This window comes from Talpa europaea, assembly GCF_964194135.1.
Source record: "Talpa europaea genome assembly, chromosome: 3".
In the NCBI taxonomy this organism is placed as follows: domain Eukaryota; kingdom Metazoa; phylum Chordata; class Mammalia; order Eulipotyphla; family Talpidae; genus Talpa; species Talpa europaea.
In genome coordinates, this window is record NC_140069.1 from 95,855,077 (window position 1) to 95,876,439 (window position 21,363).

General features: G+C 36.5%; 1 protein-coding gene across 2 annotated transcripts in view; it reads left to right on the forward strand.

Moving 5' to 3' along the window:
• Nucleotides 1-6,289, forward strand: part of SP4 (Sp4 transcription factor) — a gene marked incomplete at its 3' end in the record, with an annotated part of 64,725 nt that extends 58,436 nt beyond the window's left edge. For both annotated transcript variants that reach the window (XM_084230257.1, XM_084230258.1), the window contains exon 5: nt 6,042-6,289. In XM_084230257.1, the coding sequence (XP_084086383.1) occupies nt 6,042-6,289 (248 nt within the window). The remainder of the gene's footprint in view (nt 1-6,041) is intronic.
• Nucleotides 6,290-21,363: the final 15,074 nt, after the last annotated feature.

Below are 21,363 nucleotides of genomic sequence, written 5' to 3' on the forward strand. Positions count from 1 at the left end.
TGGAAGCTTTCGGCTTAGTTTACTTATTGTTTATTTCAAGTATTATCCATTGTATCAGGTATCCATGAAATTAAAACATTCAGCCTGTAATTGTTTTAGCTAAACATACACCCTTCTCTTCCCCCATGATAAGATTTTCCCTTTGGTTTACCTATGAGTCAGATTAAATACAACAGTCTTTTAAGTGGGGTCTTCCAAGGAACCACTAGACAGAACAAATAATAATTAATGGGGATTAGATTTTGAAGAACTCCCACTTTGTTCTGCTCCCAATGATGGCTTCCAGGCTCCTGGGGAGTGGAACTAGACAAAGTAAAAACACCACAAAGCATGCTATAAATGGATGATAATTCAAACAGTTAGAGTAGATAAGATTGCCTAACAAAAAAGCATGTGTAATGAAATGACCAAAGAGCTTCTATATTTAAGTAGATTATTGCTAAAGGAGAAAATGAAAAACTACATTTTATACAGATTGATGTCCCTGTAAATTCATGGTCTCTAATCTCATCCAGCTTCTCAGAACAGCCTATCAATTCTGTTTTTTGTTGTCAGGTTCCTCAGTACCTTAATAACTACCTAAACTTTTTTAAGTGTTCTGAGTACATTTTCACTCCCACTCAGCTTCTTACTCCCAGTCATCTACTTCAAGAAAACTTAAGCACATGACTTCTTTAAAGTTACCATCCCTTTTCCTTTTATAATTTACTTTTGTCTACAAGTAATGATAGAGTAGAATTGGTGATACTCATGTAAAGATTAGTTTAGATATTCTAGTCTGGGTAGGTAAGAAAGAATGTCCAGGAGGTAATGATAGGTTGACAATGTTGTAGGGAAGGGCTGGAGTGATCCAGGAACTAGTGTCTCAGTTTTAATAACTTAGGATCTTAGAACAAATCAAAAATTGATTTCTATAATGTGAGGTTTTATATGTATGTTTAATGTCCATTGTGGAACATTGGTGGAAGTTATTCATTGAGCAAAGGGTGTGTTTTTTACTGAGCTATAACAAATGGCCGGACTCTAAAAAAATTTTTTTTGGAGTGAGTTAAATCTTCTCCCAGAAGGATAAAATGGTCAAGTGCTAATTCCTGATATTCCTGCATGTGACTTTCTTCAGAAATAGTTTCTTTGCAGATGAATCATAAGTAGGATGAGGTTGTACCAGTGTTACTTACTGCCTACGATTTAGAACCTACTGGGCCCTACAGCCAATGACTGATGTCCTCGTAAGTAGGGGAGAAGACACAAGTGGGAAAATGCTATGCAAAGGCAGAGGCAGAGGTTGGAGAGATGACGCTACAAATCAAGGATTGCCAACAGTCACCAGAAGTGAGGGTGAGGCAAGAAAGAATACTTGTTTACAGTGTTTAGTGGAAGCATTGCTATACTAGCATCTTTATTTTGGATGTTTAGCCTTTGGAACTGTGAGAGAATAATTATTTGGGAATTTGTTTTTTGTTTTTTTAAAGATTTATTTATTAAGGCATACAAGAGCTGGAGTGTAGGCCAGAGGTGAGGGCAGGTGAGAGAATTCACTAGAGACGTATTAGGGAGAGAAGATGCAGATTGACTGAAATACCTGCTGAGGGGAGCAGCCAGTAAGACAAGAGAGAGGTCTGCTACACCATCTGGGTCTCAGCTCCCTGGCTGGGAATCGAACTTGTACTGCAGTGGCTGTTGATAGTGCTGAGACTTAACCCCTTGTGCCATCGGGGGAGTCCTATTTATTGTTTAAGTTACCCAGTTTGTGGTATTTTCTTACAGGAGCCCTAGGAAACTAAAACAGTCCCTTAGTTCATACTAACCTATGTTTTGTATATTGTGATAACTGAAGTGCGAGGGTAAATTTTGAAAACCAGAATGTAATACAGAATGACAACTAGATAACTGGCTCTTTTTTTTTTTTTTTTTTTAAGATTTATTTATTTATTTATACAAGCACTGGGTACAGTCAGAAGCACGGGAGGGTGAGAGAATTCACCAGAGTCAGAGCAGAGAGCAGAGCAGGCAGACTGATGAAGTACACTGCTGAGGGGAGCAGTGGGTGGCAGGAGAGGTCTGCGCGCCATGTGGGACAATCACCCAGTGGCCGGGGATCGAACTGGTGCTGCAGAGGCTGCAGGCAGCTTTGCAACCCAGTGCTCAACCGCTGCGTCACCAGGGAGGCCCAATAACTGGCTCTTGATGGTACTTAAGATAAACAAAACTTACATGATCTGATTTATTATGTCCAGCCTTTGAAATCTGTGAGTCCATCTGAAAATCTCAGCAATTTTTTGAAAGAAATTAATTTTAAGAAAATTGAAGCTAACAAGTAGACTAATAATAGTTTCTAAATATGAATCTTATATTTAAATCCTTTTAGTAATCATGTATTATAGCATGTCATTCTCTTAGATAACTAGACCAAAGAAGAGACCTTTGTCTTTGCTCAGTTTACCAAGCCAAAGGTGTCAGGATTACATTCTTGAGATTTTATTTTTTTAGAGAAATAAAATTTGGAATTTGTCCTTGGCATTATTTACATACCTATAATAAAGACATTTCACAGATCTTGAACCATACAATAAGCTATACTATCTTCTTCCGATTAGGCTTTAATTTTTTCAAGATTATCCTTTAGTTTTCTATTGCTGCCATAACAGACTACCACAAATTAGGAGCTTAAAACAACATACTGTCAGGGTTTCTTTAAGTCAAAAATATAACTGGACTTGTCCTGGGTCCTCTGCTTATAGTCTCACAAAGTCAAAATCAAGGTGTCAGCTGGGCTAGTTTCTTACTGAAGATTCTGGAGAAAAATTTGTTTACAAACTCATACACATTAGCAACCAAATTCAGATTTTGCTATTGTAGGACATACTGTTTCCTTGCTGGCTGTGAGCTGGAGGTTGGTGTTTGTTGCTGGAATTACCCATATTCTTTGTAGCTCCCTGCATTCACAGGAGGAGAAAGGTCAAGTCCTTCTCAGACTTCTGGTCTCTCTGTTTGCTCCTTCTACTGCATCTAGCCAACTGCAGCTAACTCTTCTTTTAAGAGTGTGTATGATTAAATTGAGTCCACCCAGATAATTCAAAATAATCTCCCTATATTAACTTCTGTGACCTTAGTAAAACCCGTAGATTTCCTTTGGCTATGTAATAAGATATATTCATTTGTTCCAAATATTAGGGCATGGACGTCTTTGGAGGATCATTCTGCATACCATACATAGTAAATATCAACAATTTTGGTTAGTTGTATTAATTTTAGTTAACCTACCTAGAATAAATACAATAAAAAGTTGTAAAAAAGATTAAAATGTAAAAAATTAAAATGTAAAAAAGAGTCCAGGCTCTCTACCGCCTGAAATAAAGTAAAATGCTAATGTTTACTAAGGATTAGGAATTCAGAAATTGTTGGACACCACAGAAAATAGAAAAAAGGAACAATAAAAGGAAATGCTGTTCACCTAATGATAGTTTATAATTGTACATCAAAGTATACTTATTTTGACATTCTAGTCAATTTTCATTGCTTGAGAGTAATTGGCCACCCATACCATTTAGGAGTGAACAGACTAGAAAGCCCATTAAAACCAAGCCACCAACATTTTCCTGTATCTTAGTTTGTCAGTGAATAACCAAAGACTAGAATTTCCTTCATAATTGGTACTGATAGCTTCACGTGGTTGCAAATAACTATCTAAAGGAATGGGCCACCCCGGTGGCGCAGCGGTTGAGCACTGGGTTGTGAAGCTGCCCGCTGCCTCTGCAGCGCCGGTTCGATCCCCGGCTGCTCCCTGGCCACCAGAGGAGGGTCCCACATGGCGCGCAGACCTCTCCTGCCGCCCGCTGCTCCCCTCAGCAGTGTACTTCGGTCCTTCTGCCTGCTCTGCTCCCCGCTCAGGCTCTGGTGAATTCTCTCACCCTCCCGCACTTCTGACTGTACCCAGTGCTTGTATAAATCAATCAATCAATCAACCTTGTATAAATAAATAAATAAATAAATCTTTAAAAAAAAAAATAAAGGAATGGACACTTCTTAAAGTCAGAGTCTCTTGTTCAGTTTTGTATTACCAGTAGATATTTGTATGTATTTTACAAATATTTGCTGAAAAGTATTGAGTTCATGAGCATCACAGTTATCAAGTATTTACTTTATTAAATAGCCACTGTGTGTGAACAGGTTGATCATCTGGTTGATTTGGTATTTACTGAATGATCTTGTACTCAGGCCATGTCCCCTGATGTCTTTTTGATTATTCTTGACTATTGTTGCTGTAAAATAACTGAGGTTTCCAGTTGCATCTAGTTATGTAACATAAAAAAGCTCAAACTAGAAATTGGGTGCCTTGAGTTCTGCTTTGATATCAAGTTGTATTACTCTGAAGCACATAGTTTCTGAACTCAGCTTACCTATCTATAAAACAAAAATGTAAAATTTCAAGATTTTTTTCCAGCTTTAACATTTGTAAAACTGTAAATTTTTATTTTGAGGTAACATGGGAAACTTGAAACATAAAGGTATTTATTATAAAATTGATTAAAAATGTAAATCTTTTTTCATCCTTGTCTAGGTGTCAGCATTCATAAAATTCAAGTCATTTTACCTTAAAACTTAATTGCCTGTATTTTTAATGTCTTTGAGAGTTTTATCTAAACCATTTATCATTTCATTTAATTTTTCAAGACTGAAAGAGAAAGAAAAGTTCAATGAGATACTGCAAATGCAATTTTTTATAAATATTAAAGCAAACACATAAAGAAGAGGGGAAAATATCTGACATGGACAAACTTGAGCCTATAGATTTTCTATTGATAAGTCAAAAGCAGGGCCCAGTGAGGAAGTCAGCTGAATTAAATTCTTATTTCCAAGTTTTACTACTAGCCTGGGAAACATCATTTCATTCCCTTAAGTAACAATTGTGGAGGGAAGAACTGAAGCTGATAGTTGATTCATTATGAGTATCATGCTGCACCAATTAACTAAACTTCCATGTTGCCCATACATTACATACAGAAATAAAATGGCTTTTTTCTTCTTAATTATCAGTTAGTTTTTATTCTAAAGCATAGAAATACTTCATTCTAATAGGCCCATTGTAAGGTTAAAGGATGTATTGAAATACTTAAGTCTTACTTGGTGAGGACTAAAAAAACTCTATCCAAATATGAAATGTAGTGTTTGTCTGATTCTTTCCCCCCCACCCCAATATTTGCCTGACTCTTGCTTTGCGAAGAAGCTTAATGCTCTATCAGATTTATTAACTTACTTTATTAGAAACAGTTCTAAGATATTTCATGCCTCTAAACATAACCAAAACTGGGCCTCCCTGGTGGCGCAGCGGTTGAGCGCTGGGTTGCAAAGCTGCCCGCGGCCTCTGCGGCACCAGTTTGATCCCTGGCTGATCCCTGGCTGATCCCCGGCTGCTCCCCGGCCAAAAGAGGAGGGTCCCACATGGCGCGCAGACCTCTCCTACTGCCCGCTGCTCCCCTCAGCAGTGTACTTCGGTCCTTCTGCCTGCTCTGCTCCCCGCTCTGGCTCTGGTGAATTCTCTCACCCTCCCGCGCTTCTGACTGTACCCAGTGCTTGTATAAACAAACAAATGAATGAATGAATAAAATACATGCCTCTTTAAAATAAATAAATAAATAAATAAACATAACCAAAACTCAGGTAGTAAGGGAGAGTAGACATGAACCTTGAACATAGGTTGTATATTGTATACCTGCAAGAGATTTTTCTGATCATCTGTTAGAAACTCTCTTATTTCATAGGTGGGAAAACTGAAACCAAGAGTGGTTATTTTACCTATTACAGCTTTTATTCCCAGTTTGTAGCAGAAGCAGAACTTTAACTCAGGACTTTTAGTCCCAGTCACATTGCTCCTTTTCCTCTTCTGCAGTTCTTGTTTGATAGCACTAAAACTGAAAACAGGACTATTTTGCCATTAGTCAAAAGTGAAAAATGTGATATGACCAGAAGGGGTGTTATTTAAAATTACATTTTCATTTAAATAAAATGTGTATAACTTTATTTACTATTTTTCTGTTTAGGTGAAAAGAGATTTGAATGCCCAGAATGTTCTAAAAGGTTTATGCGGAGTGATCATCTCTCCAAACATGTCAAAACGCACCAGAATAAGAAAGGTGGTGGGACAGCTCTTGCCATTGTTACCTCGGGAGAACTGGACTCATCTGTTACAGAGGTGCTTGGCTCCCCAAGAATTGTCACAGTTGCAGCCATTTCTCAAGATTCAAATCCAGCAACTCCTAATGTTTCAACCAATATGGAAGAATTCTGAAAAGTTATTTATAACAGAGACCTCTAGTGCTGCACTTAAGTTTACACACCTTTGAAAATCTGGAAATGGGCTGGTCAGGTGGATCACAGAGTAGGAAATCATGTTTTCATTCTTGACATCTTTAATTATTCCAAGGCTTTGAGTCAACAAGTCAAAGGTTGAAATTTTAAATACACAAAAAGTAAACTGATGTACTGGAAACAGAAAAGTATTTCCTCCCTAATATAAGTTGTAGTTACTTGGAAATATATCACATAATCTTAAACTGAATCTTCCCCTCTCTTAACATCATGTATAAACATTTTTAAAAAGACAGATTTCAGTAGTTGGCAGGCTGGACCTTAAGGACTTATTTTCTTTGAAAGTACTTTGTTATAAACTCAGTCAGTACTAACTTACGTGAATTTTTTTTTTCCCTATAGCACAGAAAACAGTTAACTAAAGATAGAGGTACGTTAGCTTGAGTTTTGGAAAATCAACTGAAAATAGTTTTGGCCGTCTTTTTTGAAATGTTAGAAATTCTTCAACAGTTGAATTAGGTAAGTTCCAAAAAAATACTCTGAGATACATCTCAGATCTTTATTACCACTACATTATAGTAGTGTGTATGCAGACAATCAGTGAAGTCCAATTACTTTCTCCATTTGGAGACCACAAGAGGAACTTAGAACTAAACCTTAGATTAAAATTTAGATGGAAACCTTAGGAAAGTGCTTGGGGGAAAAAATGGTTAAAACAAAATTCCTAATAGCTTCAGAAAAATTAAATGAGGCAACTTAATATGTAAGGTTTTAAAGGTAGGATTGATTGTATTCCTAACCCTAGGTTGAACCACAAAATTCATTTCAAATATTTATATTGGAAATATTTGCATAGAGTATAAATCACTCTGTAGTTTCATATTCTGTAAATATGAGTTATGTTGACAATATGCAGAATTCTTTATGCTTTGACTTGGTAGCCAAAGAATTATCACACTTTTATTTAAGGCCAGCAGAAAATGATCTTTTAACTACATTATAATTTACATTTTTCTCTCTACTAAAAATTAGCCAACCCCATTTTAATACTGTGTTAGAGGACTGATTAAGAATTTATAAAGCAGTAATGTCTTTGTTATGTCAGTACTGAATTTTCCCTAAAAAGACATTCTAACAAATATATAATAGATTGATATTATGAAACAAAAGTTATTTTTAAAAATCAGAATAATTTTCAGTCAAGTAACTAAAGAAAGAATATACTGCATTGTGTATGCAAGGGTCTTATAGGGAAAGATGGCTAAAAGTTTCATATGAAAAAATTGGATTATTTATACCAATAGCTTAAATATTAGATAGTTCATGTTTTAAAAAGGCATTTATAGAGAATCATAATGGAATTGACCATTTGAAAACTTAAGGTTTTTAACTGCTCAGTTTATTATTAACATCATTAGTTTGGGGACTGTTTGAATATAGATACATGTTTTCTTGTGCATTCTCTATTATTTCAGGAAAAAATACCACTCATGTGAATTCTCTTCCAAAATTGTGATGTTTCTTGTATTTTTGATGAAGGAGAAATACTGTAATGATCACTGTTTACACTATGTACACTTTAGGCCAGCCCTTTGTAGCGTTATATAAAACTGAAGGTCTTTTGTGCTTTCAGTTTGTATAAAAAAGCTTTGAGATTAAAGGAAAAAATTTTTACACTGTGGTTATAAATTTCAAGTTTCTTAAAGCTTTTGTAGACTTGTAACAAAGTCTTTAAATTTTAGTTGGATTTTGTAAATTGTTTTGTATATTTTATTTAATGTACTCTTAACAACTGATGTATCTGGCTTTAAAACATCAGACTCAGTTTGTTGTTTTGTTTGGTACAGAGGAGCATTTGGTAGTGTTAATTATAATTTTATTATATAGGAACTGAAACATCAAATATATATTTTATCTATCATTATGCTACACAATCAGTGCTATAAATTTTTTTATGCAAAGAATTTTTCCTAATGTTTGAATCATGTTTCCTCAGACTGACACTTTCTGTTGTTGTTAACACCAAGTATGAGCTCTCTGCACCTTTATTCCATGAACCAGTTACTGGTTGGTTTCACTCATTTGTGGAATTTAAATAACCATGAACCAGTTTTCATGCATACCTATATGTATGTTAATCAGAAATGGAAGATATTTTTTAAATCAACAATGAGGCCTATTATAAATTTAACAAACTGAATCTGGATAGCTTTATAGGATATAAAAATATATTATTTGTGTTAGCAGGTGCACATTTCACCACAAAATAGAAATATTTTGACAGTCTGTTCTGCATACCATTCTGAATCCACTTTTCCGTCTTACAAGAATCGTAAATTTCAATGTCCTTTATTTGACTCAGTGGGAGATAGCTGTTATAAGTAATAGGGCACAGATGTGCAGTAGAGTCTTGTTTAATGGCATTTCACTGTTCATTCCCTTTGCCACCATTATGGAACTTTTCTTTATTGTAATTATCAGTGCAAAGCTATGTATTTATCATGGTAGAACTCCAGTGTTAGAATAGTTTTTTCTTACAGTATACTTTCTTTGGTTAGGTTTGTGTATGTGTTGCTGATTACATTAGAACTTGATGTTAAGTCATTATTTATCACACTCTCATGAGAGCAGTAATAAAAGTGTGTAATCTAGGAGAAAAAGTTAATTTGTCAAACTTAGATAAGCATGATGTTTAGGTCCTATTTTTCAATTTTATAACTGTTTTATTGCAACAATATTTGTATTTAAGTCTTCATTTTAATGCCTTGTGGTGTTTTTTTATGCATGTCACTAAGTTGTCATCCCACATAAATTGATGTGCAGCATAGGGTATTAAATCTACATAATGATTTTAAAACAGAAATAGTTGATGGTAAAATGTAAATGTTTTGCAGAAATTCCTTATAAAAAGTTTTGTAGTAACATTTCACTTGTAAATTCTTTTGTAAAAAAAAAAAAACTAAGAAAATGAAAAAAAAAAAAAGATGAATCCAGAAAAAAACCTGTTTCCCACATCCTAGAGTTTAGACAATTATTCTGCCAGCAAAGCCTCTGGGGCTGTAATTGACATTTTTACAGTGCTGATTTGTATAAAATTTGTTTTTTGTGGATTTGGAAATAAAATCATGTACAAGTTGTTGCCTGCAATAACAATTGCAAGTAACCTATTAAAAATTCCCTTGAGTTTAACATGTTTCTTCATTTAATTATGTATACTATAAAGCAGCAATAAATTGTTTGAACCTTCAACCTTCTTATCACAAACACTGGAAAGTAAATGTTTCTCACTAGAAAATGTATTGGCAACTCTTTGTAATTCCTGGTATTAAGATCTGGTCACCATTTTCTGTGAATATACTTCCAAAGAACACCAATTCAAATTTCATGTTAATTTGTAGCCATTGCTTTAGACACTTATGGAAATTAAAATTTAGAGACTTTACTTAAATATTTTTGAGCAATAGATGTTAGAAAATTATAGGGAAGGCTAAAGATGAAAACATTATAAATACTATTTAGGCTTTCAGAAACGCTTAAGCAATGTATAGTTCCTGGGAGAGCCATGCAAATCTCATGAAGACATAACAAATACATTATTGTAACAACTTCGGTTATAAGATTTCTGCAGGCAAGATTAGATATAACAAGGGGTTGGGGCAGGTGGGGAATGTTAAGCACCGGGGGAAGTACACTGACCCACTGAGAGTCTTTTGAAATCTGTAGTAGTGGGTAGAGGGTAACTATGTAGTGTTTGGATGGATAGATCTTCAGCAAAGCTGGAAGGTAAAGACCTGGTTATGTTAAAACGCTGTGGTGATAATATGTGTTTATACAATGATTGAATCATAGTTGAATTTATGCTACTTGGCAAACAAGACAAGGAATACAATTTTGAAAAGGTGTGTGTCAAAAATGTCAGTTGCTTGGAAAATCGCAGTTGGGTATATTGCATTAAAGGGGGGGATGATGTAACTAGAAAATTAAAATTTTGTGTTTTTTAATTTTTAGTGTGGTAGTGCTAGTTTGATTCTTGGACTTCTAGAACTTCAGCTACCTAGCCATGAACAAGACTGAATCAAAGAAAATACCGTCAAAGTAATGTTTTTTACTTTTTTCATAGACTGTTGACATAAAGCTTATTGTTGTAATAAGTTAGGAAATTTGAAGCAGTGCTAAGAACTACCCTGTATTATGTGGTATGGTTTACATTGTTTTTCCTAATGATAAGAAATGAGGGGTAAAAGATAAATCATGTTAATTTTTATTTGAAAGTTCAGATGCTTAGTAAAAAGGGTGCAAAGTAGATGCAGGGAAGGTGAAATATTTTATCCCTCAATACCTCTGAATCATACATTATCATATTTACTGCCCCAGCAGTAACTCTGTTAGATATACACACAACCAACTTGTAATTGTGTTGCTGGATTTTTAAGGACTTTATTACTATTCTTTTAAGATTTACTAATTAGCCAAGGCTTTAGGCTGTGTTCCTCTTAGTAGCAGGTGGCAATGAAATTATTGGATATCTGAGAGTAACCTCAAGTGCAGATCATTTAAGAAAAAAGGAAGGAAGGAGGCAGTTAGGAGTAAGGAGAATAAATCTTGTAAACCTTTATTTTTGTCTAAGATAATAGTTTGGCAAATGCAAGGATAATTTCTCCTGGAAAAAAATATGTTCTGATTATAAAAAAGTTACTAGATTACAGAATTCTAATTATACTCATGTTTTCATGTATAAAAAGAAAATCAATATGCTATTTGTAATACCTTGACCCAGAAAAGTAATTTATATATGCACATACATATATAGCAACTCCTTACAGTAATGATTTGGATCAGTGATGCTTAATGGTATGAGGCAGTACTGACCTAAAATATATTCTCTTTAACAGGAATAGTATTTTCATGTTAAATCGTGTATTCTGCCCACAGATCGATAGGATACTCATTCCTTAAGTACAGGGTGCATTTTCTAGTAAAGTCAACCAGGAAAACTGGGTGATGCTTGAGCAAAAATTCCAAATGAGCTTATATTTAAAAAGTCCCATAAAAACAAAATATATTACCATATTAAATTTTTTATTCAAGAAAGCAGTTAATGATCTCTGCACAACTGGTACCATTAAAAAAAATTGTGCTCCCTGGAAGCAATCCACTAGGCTTTTGTTCCTTTTAATAAAGTTGTGCTTATGTAATTAATGAATATATATGGTATGTTTAACATTTTAGATATATATCAATACATTTGTGTTGGATAAGGAAGTTCAGACTTCAAAATAAATCTAGTTTTTAAAGCCACTAGAAGAAGGAAAAAACACAGTTGCACATAGGCGTGATTGTATACATATGGCCTTTAATAAATTCCATATAAAGATTTGTACCAATAATTTCCATAACTACATTTTTACCTAGTGCTATTTCTTTTTGTTGAAGTAACATTGAGTTAAAACATTTATTTAGGTGTATAGGTTCACACCTCTATAAATGTATGTTACCACATCACGCCCATTGCCAAAGCTCCAGTAATCTGCCATAGTCCATTGGGCCCCCTAACCCCTTGGTTCTCACACCCCTCACACAGTCTGCCACTTATCTAGCCCTATTTCCGGACATTACTTTGCTATAGAACTTAGTAATGAGTAATAGGTTTGTATTTTGAGTATTGAACAAATATTGAGTGTCTGCTTGTTCAAGGTACTATTCCAGGTGTCGGAGAGATCAAGAATAAGACAAAAAGCACTATCCCAGTCTTCATAGAGTTTACCCATATTAAAAAGTGGTAAGGGCAAGAGAGGACAATAGGACAAGTAATAAGGAGAGCTGGAGCTGCAGTAGTAATTAAGGTAGACAGGAAGCGTCCCTGAAGTGATGTCAGCAAAACCTGAAGCAAGGAAGTAAGCCTTGCACATTATATCTGAAGGAAGTTGCAGGAAGAGGGATCCAGTGACGCACACAGTGTAAGCACAGCCACCTAGAAGGACTAGAAAGGACAGCGAGAAAGAGGTGAGACTATTATCCTGTACAGTCTGTGATTTTTGCCACTGATATGTAAAGGACTACTTATAATGGGGTATGTTGACCTCCCTGGTAATAGCAAAGCTCTGTGGCAGTTGAGATCACCAACTGGGAGGCAGAGGGGTGTGAACTTGAACTTGATTCCTGGTTCAGCCACACAACTTTGGGCAAATGATCTAACTTTTCTCTGCCTTTTTTTTTTTTTTTTTTGGGCAAAATAAGGCCATAGGTCTCTTGAGAGAATCAAATAAGATAAATATCAAGTCCTTAATATAATAATATATTAATTATAAATTAATCCAAAAGGTGTTGGTGGTGTAATTGAATATTTCCCAACTATAGCATTTCTTAAAAGAATGCTTCACTATTATCCCAGCAATTTCTGTACCAGTAATATTCCATTTGCAAGTTTTGCCATAGATGTATGGACAGCATTGAGGTCAATGCTCAAATACTTTGAACATGTGCAACAGAGTGAAAGGTTTACTCCATTTAAGAAAAAGAGGGAGATAGTTCCATAGGAATTCTGATTCAAGCATCTGTTTTCCTCAAACTGCCTGCCAATGAGCTAGTTTCGGATGTTTTACCTCAGAATTACACGATGGTCATCTTTTCCAATTCTTTAAGCAAAATTAAAGTTTCAAATCTTAGTTTTTTTCTAACTTATAGTAATAGCAGACTATGCTTGCCTCCCAACAAGTGAACACAAAGAAATCAGTTATTGAGAAACAGCTGCTCATGTGCTGTTCAATAACTTTTTTATGGATATGTTTGTGGGCAATTTTCTATATTTAAAATTATTCCTTATGTTTAGAGAGATGTTTATTAGATGAATGAAATGAATGAGATATTTCAGAGCAAATGTACTCCTGTGTTTTCAGCACCTTATGAAATTGCAGCCATACAAAAAGTGTGCAACTTGCTGTCCAAAGTTTTTTTTTTTTTTAATCCAAACAGCTTCCTTTCAGATTTGGTTCAGAAAAGAATAGGATCCTTTATATATGTATGAACTCAAAGCTACTTTGACTTAGATTTTTATACTTTTTGTGGAGTTAGGATATAAACAAAAAAATTATTCAAACTGACAATGCCCTGAAGGCTCAGAGGCACCTGGCTAGATCCTATTCTCTGTTTACAGTCTTCTTGTCCAGTTAATTATGTAACCTTGATTTAAGGTCCCACTTTTGATTCTGACATGCCCCCTTTGTTCCCAAGCTCACTTTCTTTCGAGATGCTTTTTTCTATTGGTCAGTTACATTTATCAAGCACCTTTTTATTTGTCAGCTAGGTTTCAGTTACAGGGGATCCTCTCTTTTTTGCACTTACCTTGCATCCTGACTGCTGCTAGATTTCTGGAAAACCTTGAGCTCCTTTCACTGATTCCTAAGATGGGCTGACCAGCACTTGCAGAGACTGCAGTGCAATAAGCCAGCATCTACAGGGAGGCCCAAGTTTAGATGAACAGGTTTCAAGTTAGAGGGCGAAGAAGTCAGAGTTGGGAGCTAAGATCAAAAAGAGCAATCTACAGGAAATGGGAAGTTTTACTTGAGCAGTTGTCTCAAACACCAATTTGTCTTTGAATCATGCCAGTCTAGATGGCTGGCATGGTTGAAATTGTTATCCTGCTATGAAATTGGTTTAATAAGTATTTTATTGATTGTATTATTTTTGAGGCGTGAAAGCCATAATAAAGTATATTTTCTTAAGGTAACATTCCAAGCTTGCATAATTTTATGATGGAATTAAATACATCAATAGTTCATGATGCTGTGTGAAGGACATTGCCAAGTGTTTACTCTCCCTAACAAGCTTGAAAACAATGTTGAGAGAAATAAAGGCTAACAAACTCACTGAAAAATTCATCCCAACTCAATTCAGGAATACTGTAAATGGTTACAACTTCATGTATTTGAAGCTGCTTTTGTTAGCTTATTCTTGTCAAATTCATATATGCCTATATAAAATGTGTATGTGTACATGAGTGTGTATGATGAAGATTTATATACTTTTGAAATTAGAGTTTATAAATCAGAATTAAACCTATAAATCACTAGTTTTGTAGTTGCTGCTTCTCCCTTTCTATTAAGGAATAAATAAGGAACTGAGACCTGTGGACAGTTGCTACTGTACTGAAGTGGATCTTCCAGCTCAGTAAAGTGTTCCAGTATTGCAGCACCAACTGTGGTCTGGACTACAACCTCACCAGAGATGCTTGGCCAGACACCCTGCACAGCCCCTCTCAGATTCTTGATCAACAGAAGCTGTGAGTTACTAGATTTGTTGTTTCAAAATGTGATATTGTGGGAGTTATGTGGTATGATCCAGTAGAGGACTTAAGTCATAATTTCAACCAATATCATCATCTATGCTATTAAGAGCCTTGAAGATACAGCATTTCTTAAAAGAATGCTTCACTATTATCCCAGCAATTTCTATACCGGTAATATTCCATTTGCAGATTTTGCCGTAGATGCATGTACAGCAATAACTATAGCAGACATGCTTCTAGGCAGACAATAATGTAAGACACACCCCCATTGCAGAGATGTTAAAATATGCATAATAGAATAAATGGAACACGCTTTAAACTATGTTTATTATTTCTGTCTGCTTTCATCAACCTCCTCCAAGACATTGATCACTTGACCACTTCAGGACAAGATTACGGAGTTTAGTAGAGGATTACTCTCTTTGCATCCTCTGTTTTATATGGAGTAAAGGGGCTTGTGTGACTAGGGAAGAACTGTTGGAGTGAACTCAAAGAGTGCTTTAGTAACCTTTCCCAGCCCAAGCAAGCCTCTCTTTGTGTCATAAGGAAAAGTACCCTCTCTGTAAGGGACTGGGATTGCTGGGAAAGTGGTGGGGGTTTCTTGGTGCAGACAGAATTTGGATATTAAAGACGGGATGCTAATCCTTGGAGATTTGGGAATATTCCAGTTATATGTGATATTCTATACCATGGAACAATTCTCTACCAGCATATTAGGAATATAAGCATGTATATTTAGGGAGAAAAGCAGAAATGCAAACAATGCTCATTGGTCTAGAGAGAAATCTTACAAGGGTACGCTTTTCTTTTGTAAGTACAGAAGAAAAGGAGAGATTTACTTGACCTAACTACACTATTCTTCTCTTTAAATCTCTCTTCACTAAAAAAGATATCACACACAAAAGAGCCTGGTAAACTCTTGAGCACTAGACAAATGTAAGGCTTAATTACATATGTGTTTTGCCTCCATGCTGGGAAGGATAACTAATCCTCACTTAATTCCCACCTGTGCCAGCTCAAGTGCTTTCTCTGGGCTTTCTCCTTATTTCTAATTTCAAGGAAAGGTTTAGCAAACAGGAATAGAAATAATATTTAATACAATTTAGGAGATATTCAGTAATAATTGTGCTTTTACCTCCTACAACTTAACTCCCGTTCATATTCTTTTGATGACTTTATTTACTCTGTAAAGCTTCTTCTCTAGAAGTAACATTCTGAAAATAAAACTATTTTCCTGTCCTGATCACCTATAATTTAATTAAACTTTTTGCAAATTTATTTTCCCTCTTTCCTTACAATGTTCTCCTTCCCTGACTAAAATTTCTTGGGTCACAGAAGTCCTTCCTGTGCTGGCATTTTTTGAATGACTTGTTTCAATTCAAAAAATATTGGAAGGGCCTCCCTGATGGCACAGGGTTAAAGTCTCAGCTCTATCAAGCTATCGCCAACCAGTTCTTGTATGCATAAATAAATAAAAATCTATAAAAATATTTGAATATAGAATTGCTAGAGGATCTATGCTAGATGCTACAGCAACTAAAAAGTAAATAAATGATAATGCCTGCCTAGAATGGGTTTAGCTATTAATAAGGAAATATAAGAAGCTACAAAAATAAACTAGAATGCAAAGCAGATGAATTTTATACTGGGTATGGGAAGACATGATAGTAAGTACACTGGGTAAGGATTTCTAAGAGCCTTGTGGTTCTTTTTTGTGTTTGTTTGCTTTCTGTAAATCATTTCCAGGATACCTCAGTAGTTTCCTGAAACTTCTCAGGTTTTCTACTATCCTTTCACCTTTAACTGTTAAATTCATGCTTATATACTGCAAAGGTATTTTTTTTTAATTAAAACCAGCAGGTATAATTATTATTTTATATCTTATTTGATTGGTTTTGACCTTAGGAGTGTCATTCCTGCTTGTGATTTACCTTTTTTTGACTGGCTTTTGATTCACCTTTCTCTGTCCACCACCCTTGACCACGTCACATATTGCATGTCTGAAAACCAACTCTGTTCTATTTTTCCTTCACCCACTTGTTTCTATCTCTTGATAGCTCTAAAAAATCCTGATGTCGAAATTCCTCAAATCACTGTTTCTCCGTCTCTTTCCAAAATCTTACATTGATCTCAATCACGATCCTCTCTAAAAATAAAGTTCCTTTCATGTTTAACCACACTTACAAAAAAGACACAGTAACAAAGTCTTTGTGATTCATGGGAAATTGTGTTAATGTAGATAATAATTTCCATGGTGATATATGTATTAGGACCATGTGAGGTAAAAAAATCTCCATACATTTCTTGATTATCAAGTGCAGTTGTTATTTTTTTTTCTCTTCCCTAACAACGCAGATTTTGCTCAGGCTCCTCCTAGTGGCCACATCCTTAAAACAAGACTGGAGATGGATATTGATTTGTTAAACTAATGAAGTTCATTTCCCTTGACAAAAGAAAGATTTAGAAATGGAGATATAATTCTGGCCAGTAGATGTAAAGGGAAGACTTCTGGAAGACTTCAGAAAGTTTTCTTCACTCGAAAAAGAATATAAAACTAAAAATGTTCTAATTAGGCCTCAGTCTCCGGTAGGTGCAGTAACCAGCCATAAGCCTGGGTCAGCATGTATTCATTCTCTTCCCTGGAAATGAACATTTTCTTTTCTGTTCTCTTACCCCAGCTGCGACTGATTTTCACCAAAGGCTAAAGGGCAGTGATATTCGTTGCCCTCCACTAGTGATTTAAGGCTTTTGGGAAGGAATAGCCTGTATATTTTATTAGGACTTGATACATTGAATAAAAGCTATGTCTAAAAAACTCATTGAGGTAAACCTACTTCTTCCTTGGGCTTTTATAGTACATACTCTTAGAAAACTTTTAAGAAGGATGTTATTTGACTGAGACACTCTAAGCAACACTCTTCACATTTTAGAGGGCCTTTCCTTTGGTTTGACTGAGAAAATTAAATTTGATCTTACTAAGGTCTTCACAAAGGATTTTACACTTATAATCTCAACTTCATCTTTAGACTGTATTCTGGTAGGGCCTTTGATATTGCCATTTCTTAATTTTTAGCATTGTTTGCCATCTGGAGAGGCACTGAATTTTCAAAACTAGTAAGTCCTGATTTGATTTTATTGAACAGTCTTTAGTCTGTTTCTCATCTTTTACATATTACTGTTAAGTGGGAAGAAACCAAACAGTACCTTCAACATTCTACCTGGAAAGCAACTCAGCTAAGTCACTCAGTACATGAGGTTATTCTCTTTCTGCACTACTGCAGGTGTTGGTGCTGCTGAGCAATTAACTGGGTCTCCCTTCCAGTTTCCAATAAGATATTTTTTACCTTTCCTTAAATCTTCACCTACAGCCTCCTTCTGTCTTCTACAGTGGTTTATATAAGTCTAAGATTTTGCCAACACTTTTCGAAAGGTCTTTGCTGTTTCCTCCCACTGCCTCTTAGGTATTTGCCATGACAACATCTGCTCTTCACTACAATCTACATAACAAATTGCTCTAAAGGCCATTGGTTTAAAACAGCAAACACTGATGATCGACTTCACAGTTCCATGGGTCACTAATTTTGGAGCACCTTAATTGGGTGGTTCTGGCTCAAGTGGTTCAGGTGGTTATAGGATGTTGGCAGGGGCTGAATGAAGTCATCACTAAGTTTGATGGGGGCTGCAGGATTTGCCTTCAGGATGGATCATGACCAATGGAAGGAGGGCCTTTCTATAGGCTATTGAAGATTCTCATGAGATAGCAGCTAAATTACCCTATTGTGAGGGGTCCAAGTAAGAGCAGGAAGCTGTTGTGCCTTTTATGACCTAGTCACTCATTGTCACTTCTGCTATATTCTAGTCTTTTTTTTTTTTTTTTTTTTAATAGAGGCATGCTTTATTTATTTGTTTGCTGGTTTGTTTGTTTGTTTTGTTTATACATGCACTGGGTACAGTCAGAAGCGCGGGAGGGTGAGAGAATTCACCAGAGCCAGAGCGGGGAGCAGAGCAGGCAGAGGGACCGAAGTACACTGCTGAGGGGAGCAGCGGGCGGCAGGAGAGGTCTGCGCGCCATGTGGGACCCTCCTCTGGTGGCCGGGGAGCAGCCGGGGATCGAACCAGCGCCGCAGAGGCCGCGCGCAGTTTCGCAACCCAGCGCTCAACCGCTGCGCCACCGGGGAGGCCCTATATTCTAGTCTTTCTGAGAATCACTAAATCTAGTCTTACCTTCAAAGCGAAAGGAATTAGGCTCCTTCTTTTAAGGGAAGGAGTGTTGATGAATTTATTTATTTTCTTTTTTTTTTCCATTTATTTTGGGGTCAAAAGTATTTGTACCTTTTTTGAGGTATAATTGACATATAATATTGTTTAAGTTTAAGGTATATAATATGTTGGTTTGATACATTTATATATTGCAATATGAATCTCTTTGTAGAGGAGTATTGATGAAAACTGCCACAGGAGGGATCAGAGAAAGGGATGAAAGTGGAGTCTTGTTCCATTTCCACAGGTCTAAACCACCAAGGAGACTTTCTTAGGACTCTCTCAAACTTTTTAAACTAAGACTCTTTGATGTCCATGGAGAAGAGCCTGTAGGAGAAAATCCTTCTTTATCTGTGGCCCCAACAGTCTCTCTATTGTTTAAATCTTTTTTTTTAAAGATATATTTATTTATGCATACAAGAACTGGCGTACAGGCCAGAGGTGTGGGGAGGTGAGAGGATTCACCAGAGACAGAGTGGGAAGTAAAACAGGTGGATTAACTGAAATACACTGCTGAGGGGAGCAGCAGGCGAGACAGGAGAGGTCTGCTGCACCATTTGGGTCACCTCCCTGGCTAGGAATGGAACTGGTGCTACAGTAGCTGGCAATAGCTTCATAGTGCTGAGACTTAACCTCTTGCGCCACCAGGGAGGCCCCCAGTCTCTGTATTGTCTAAATAGACTTCAGTATTGATAGCAATTTGTGAAAATTTTTAGCTGAATGTCTCTTAGCAGTGTGTAGTGGTATCTAGTCCAGCTAATTAAGTGCTCGTGTCCTATTTCTTCAAGGCGTCTGACCTGTTCATTGCCCCGCGGTCTCAGCTTCCTCATCGTGTAACGGTGGTCCCCAGGAAAGGGGGAGGTTCCAGCTTCCCTGCCCCACCCAAGGGAGGGTGGAGCTGAGCAGGGAGGGAAGAAGCTGCAGAGGAGACTGAGTTAGGAAGGAAGCAGGATGGAGCCAGAAGGAGACCTGGAGGAGGCGCATGGAGCCTAGAGACACGTGAAGAAACTGCGCTTGTCTTTTGGTCTTGGACGGGGTGACACAGATGTGGGTGAGACCCGTGGAGAGGAGACAATGGCAGCTTTTATCTTGATTTTGATTTTGCTCTTTTCCTTCTGGGCTTGTCTGGTTGTTTCTGACCCTTTTCTGTGGGTTCCCACTGGAAGATGCTTTAGACTTGTGGCAGGCTTTGAGGCCTTGTTCTGGGCCAATCCCATTTGGATGGAGTTTTACCCATGAGGGGACGGGTAACTTTGAGTGCTTGATTAGAAACTAGATTCTTTGCCTCTCCTGTATTGTTTCCTAATTGTATTAAAGTTCCTTCCCATTAAAGTCTCATGTTTTGTGTTAATGCGGGGATGGCAGAACCTATTTAGAGCAGGCAGGTTTGCAGGGTCTAGGGTGCCCCTCTCCCTGTCCTGTAACAATGGGTTCAAGTAAATTTATGAATTTACAGCTGTCTGAGTATTTTGTTATTGTTGAAAGTGTGGGAGGGAAGCTCTTCTCAAATTTCTATATCATAAGCGGAAGTCAGAAGCATGATTTCATTATACACTCGGACTTGAAGTATTTGAAGTTATTATAGATAACGATTCCTATGTAAGCTCAAGTTTAAGGTAGTTGAAGCACCTTTAACTTGCATCCCCTGAAAATTCTGGATACACTCTCACCAGTGTTTAATAGCTTCTTTGCTTTCTTACATTATAAAATGTTCCAAGACCAACTTGAACTTCCATAGCTGATTTCAAACTCTTTCAGTGAGCACAACTAAGAAATGACTATTTTGTTAAAGACAAAATAGATTGTGAACTTATATTGAAACTTTTATTTCAAAATCAGGACTAAAGGGTTTTATTCAAAACTCCTCTATCTTGTCTGTTTCTCATTTCTCCTATGCCAGTGCTCCTGGTTTCCAGTAATGCCAGCAGTGTTATTCATTTGCTTTTCCAAGCTTCCCAGGTCTTCTCTTCAGAAACAGCTAATCGTTCCTTCCTCCACTGGAAATGTTACCTGCTGATGCCTCCCACCAAGTCCTTCACCAGGAATTATCCACAGTCAAAGGATATAGCCTTAGCCAAAGTTACACTTCCTGTCCTGGTGCGATTCACATTCAAAGACTGGTTCATATAGTACAATACAGGTGTCAATCTGGGACATCTGTAGAGGCCATCACAACCTAAGACCTCTCCATGGGATCAACCATGGCTTCTCCTGCAACTGCCTGACAATTCAGCTTCATCCTCTGCTCTGTCCTGCTTCCTTTAGTCCCATTCAGATATTTTTTCCCTGACGGAACTCCCTAACAAATGACTCGCAGGCTAATCCCACAAAAGAGCTTGACTACTTATCTGAGAATCCAACCTATGTCAGTTTTATTCTCACTTTACAGTCTTACAATAATACTACTGATGCTATTATTCACAGTGTAGCTACTGCAAATAATTTAAAATGATGTGTTAATTTTTTTTTTTTAATTCTGTCTAGTTCGTTTTGTTCCTAGGTTATATCTC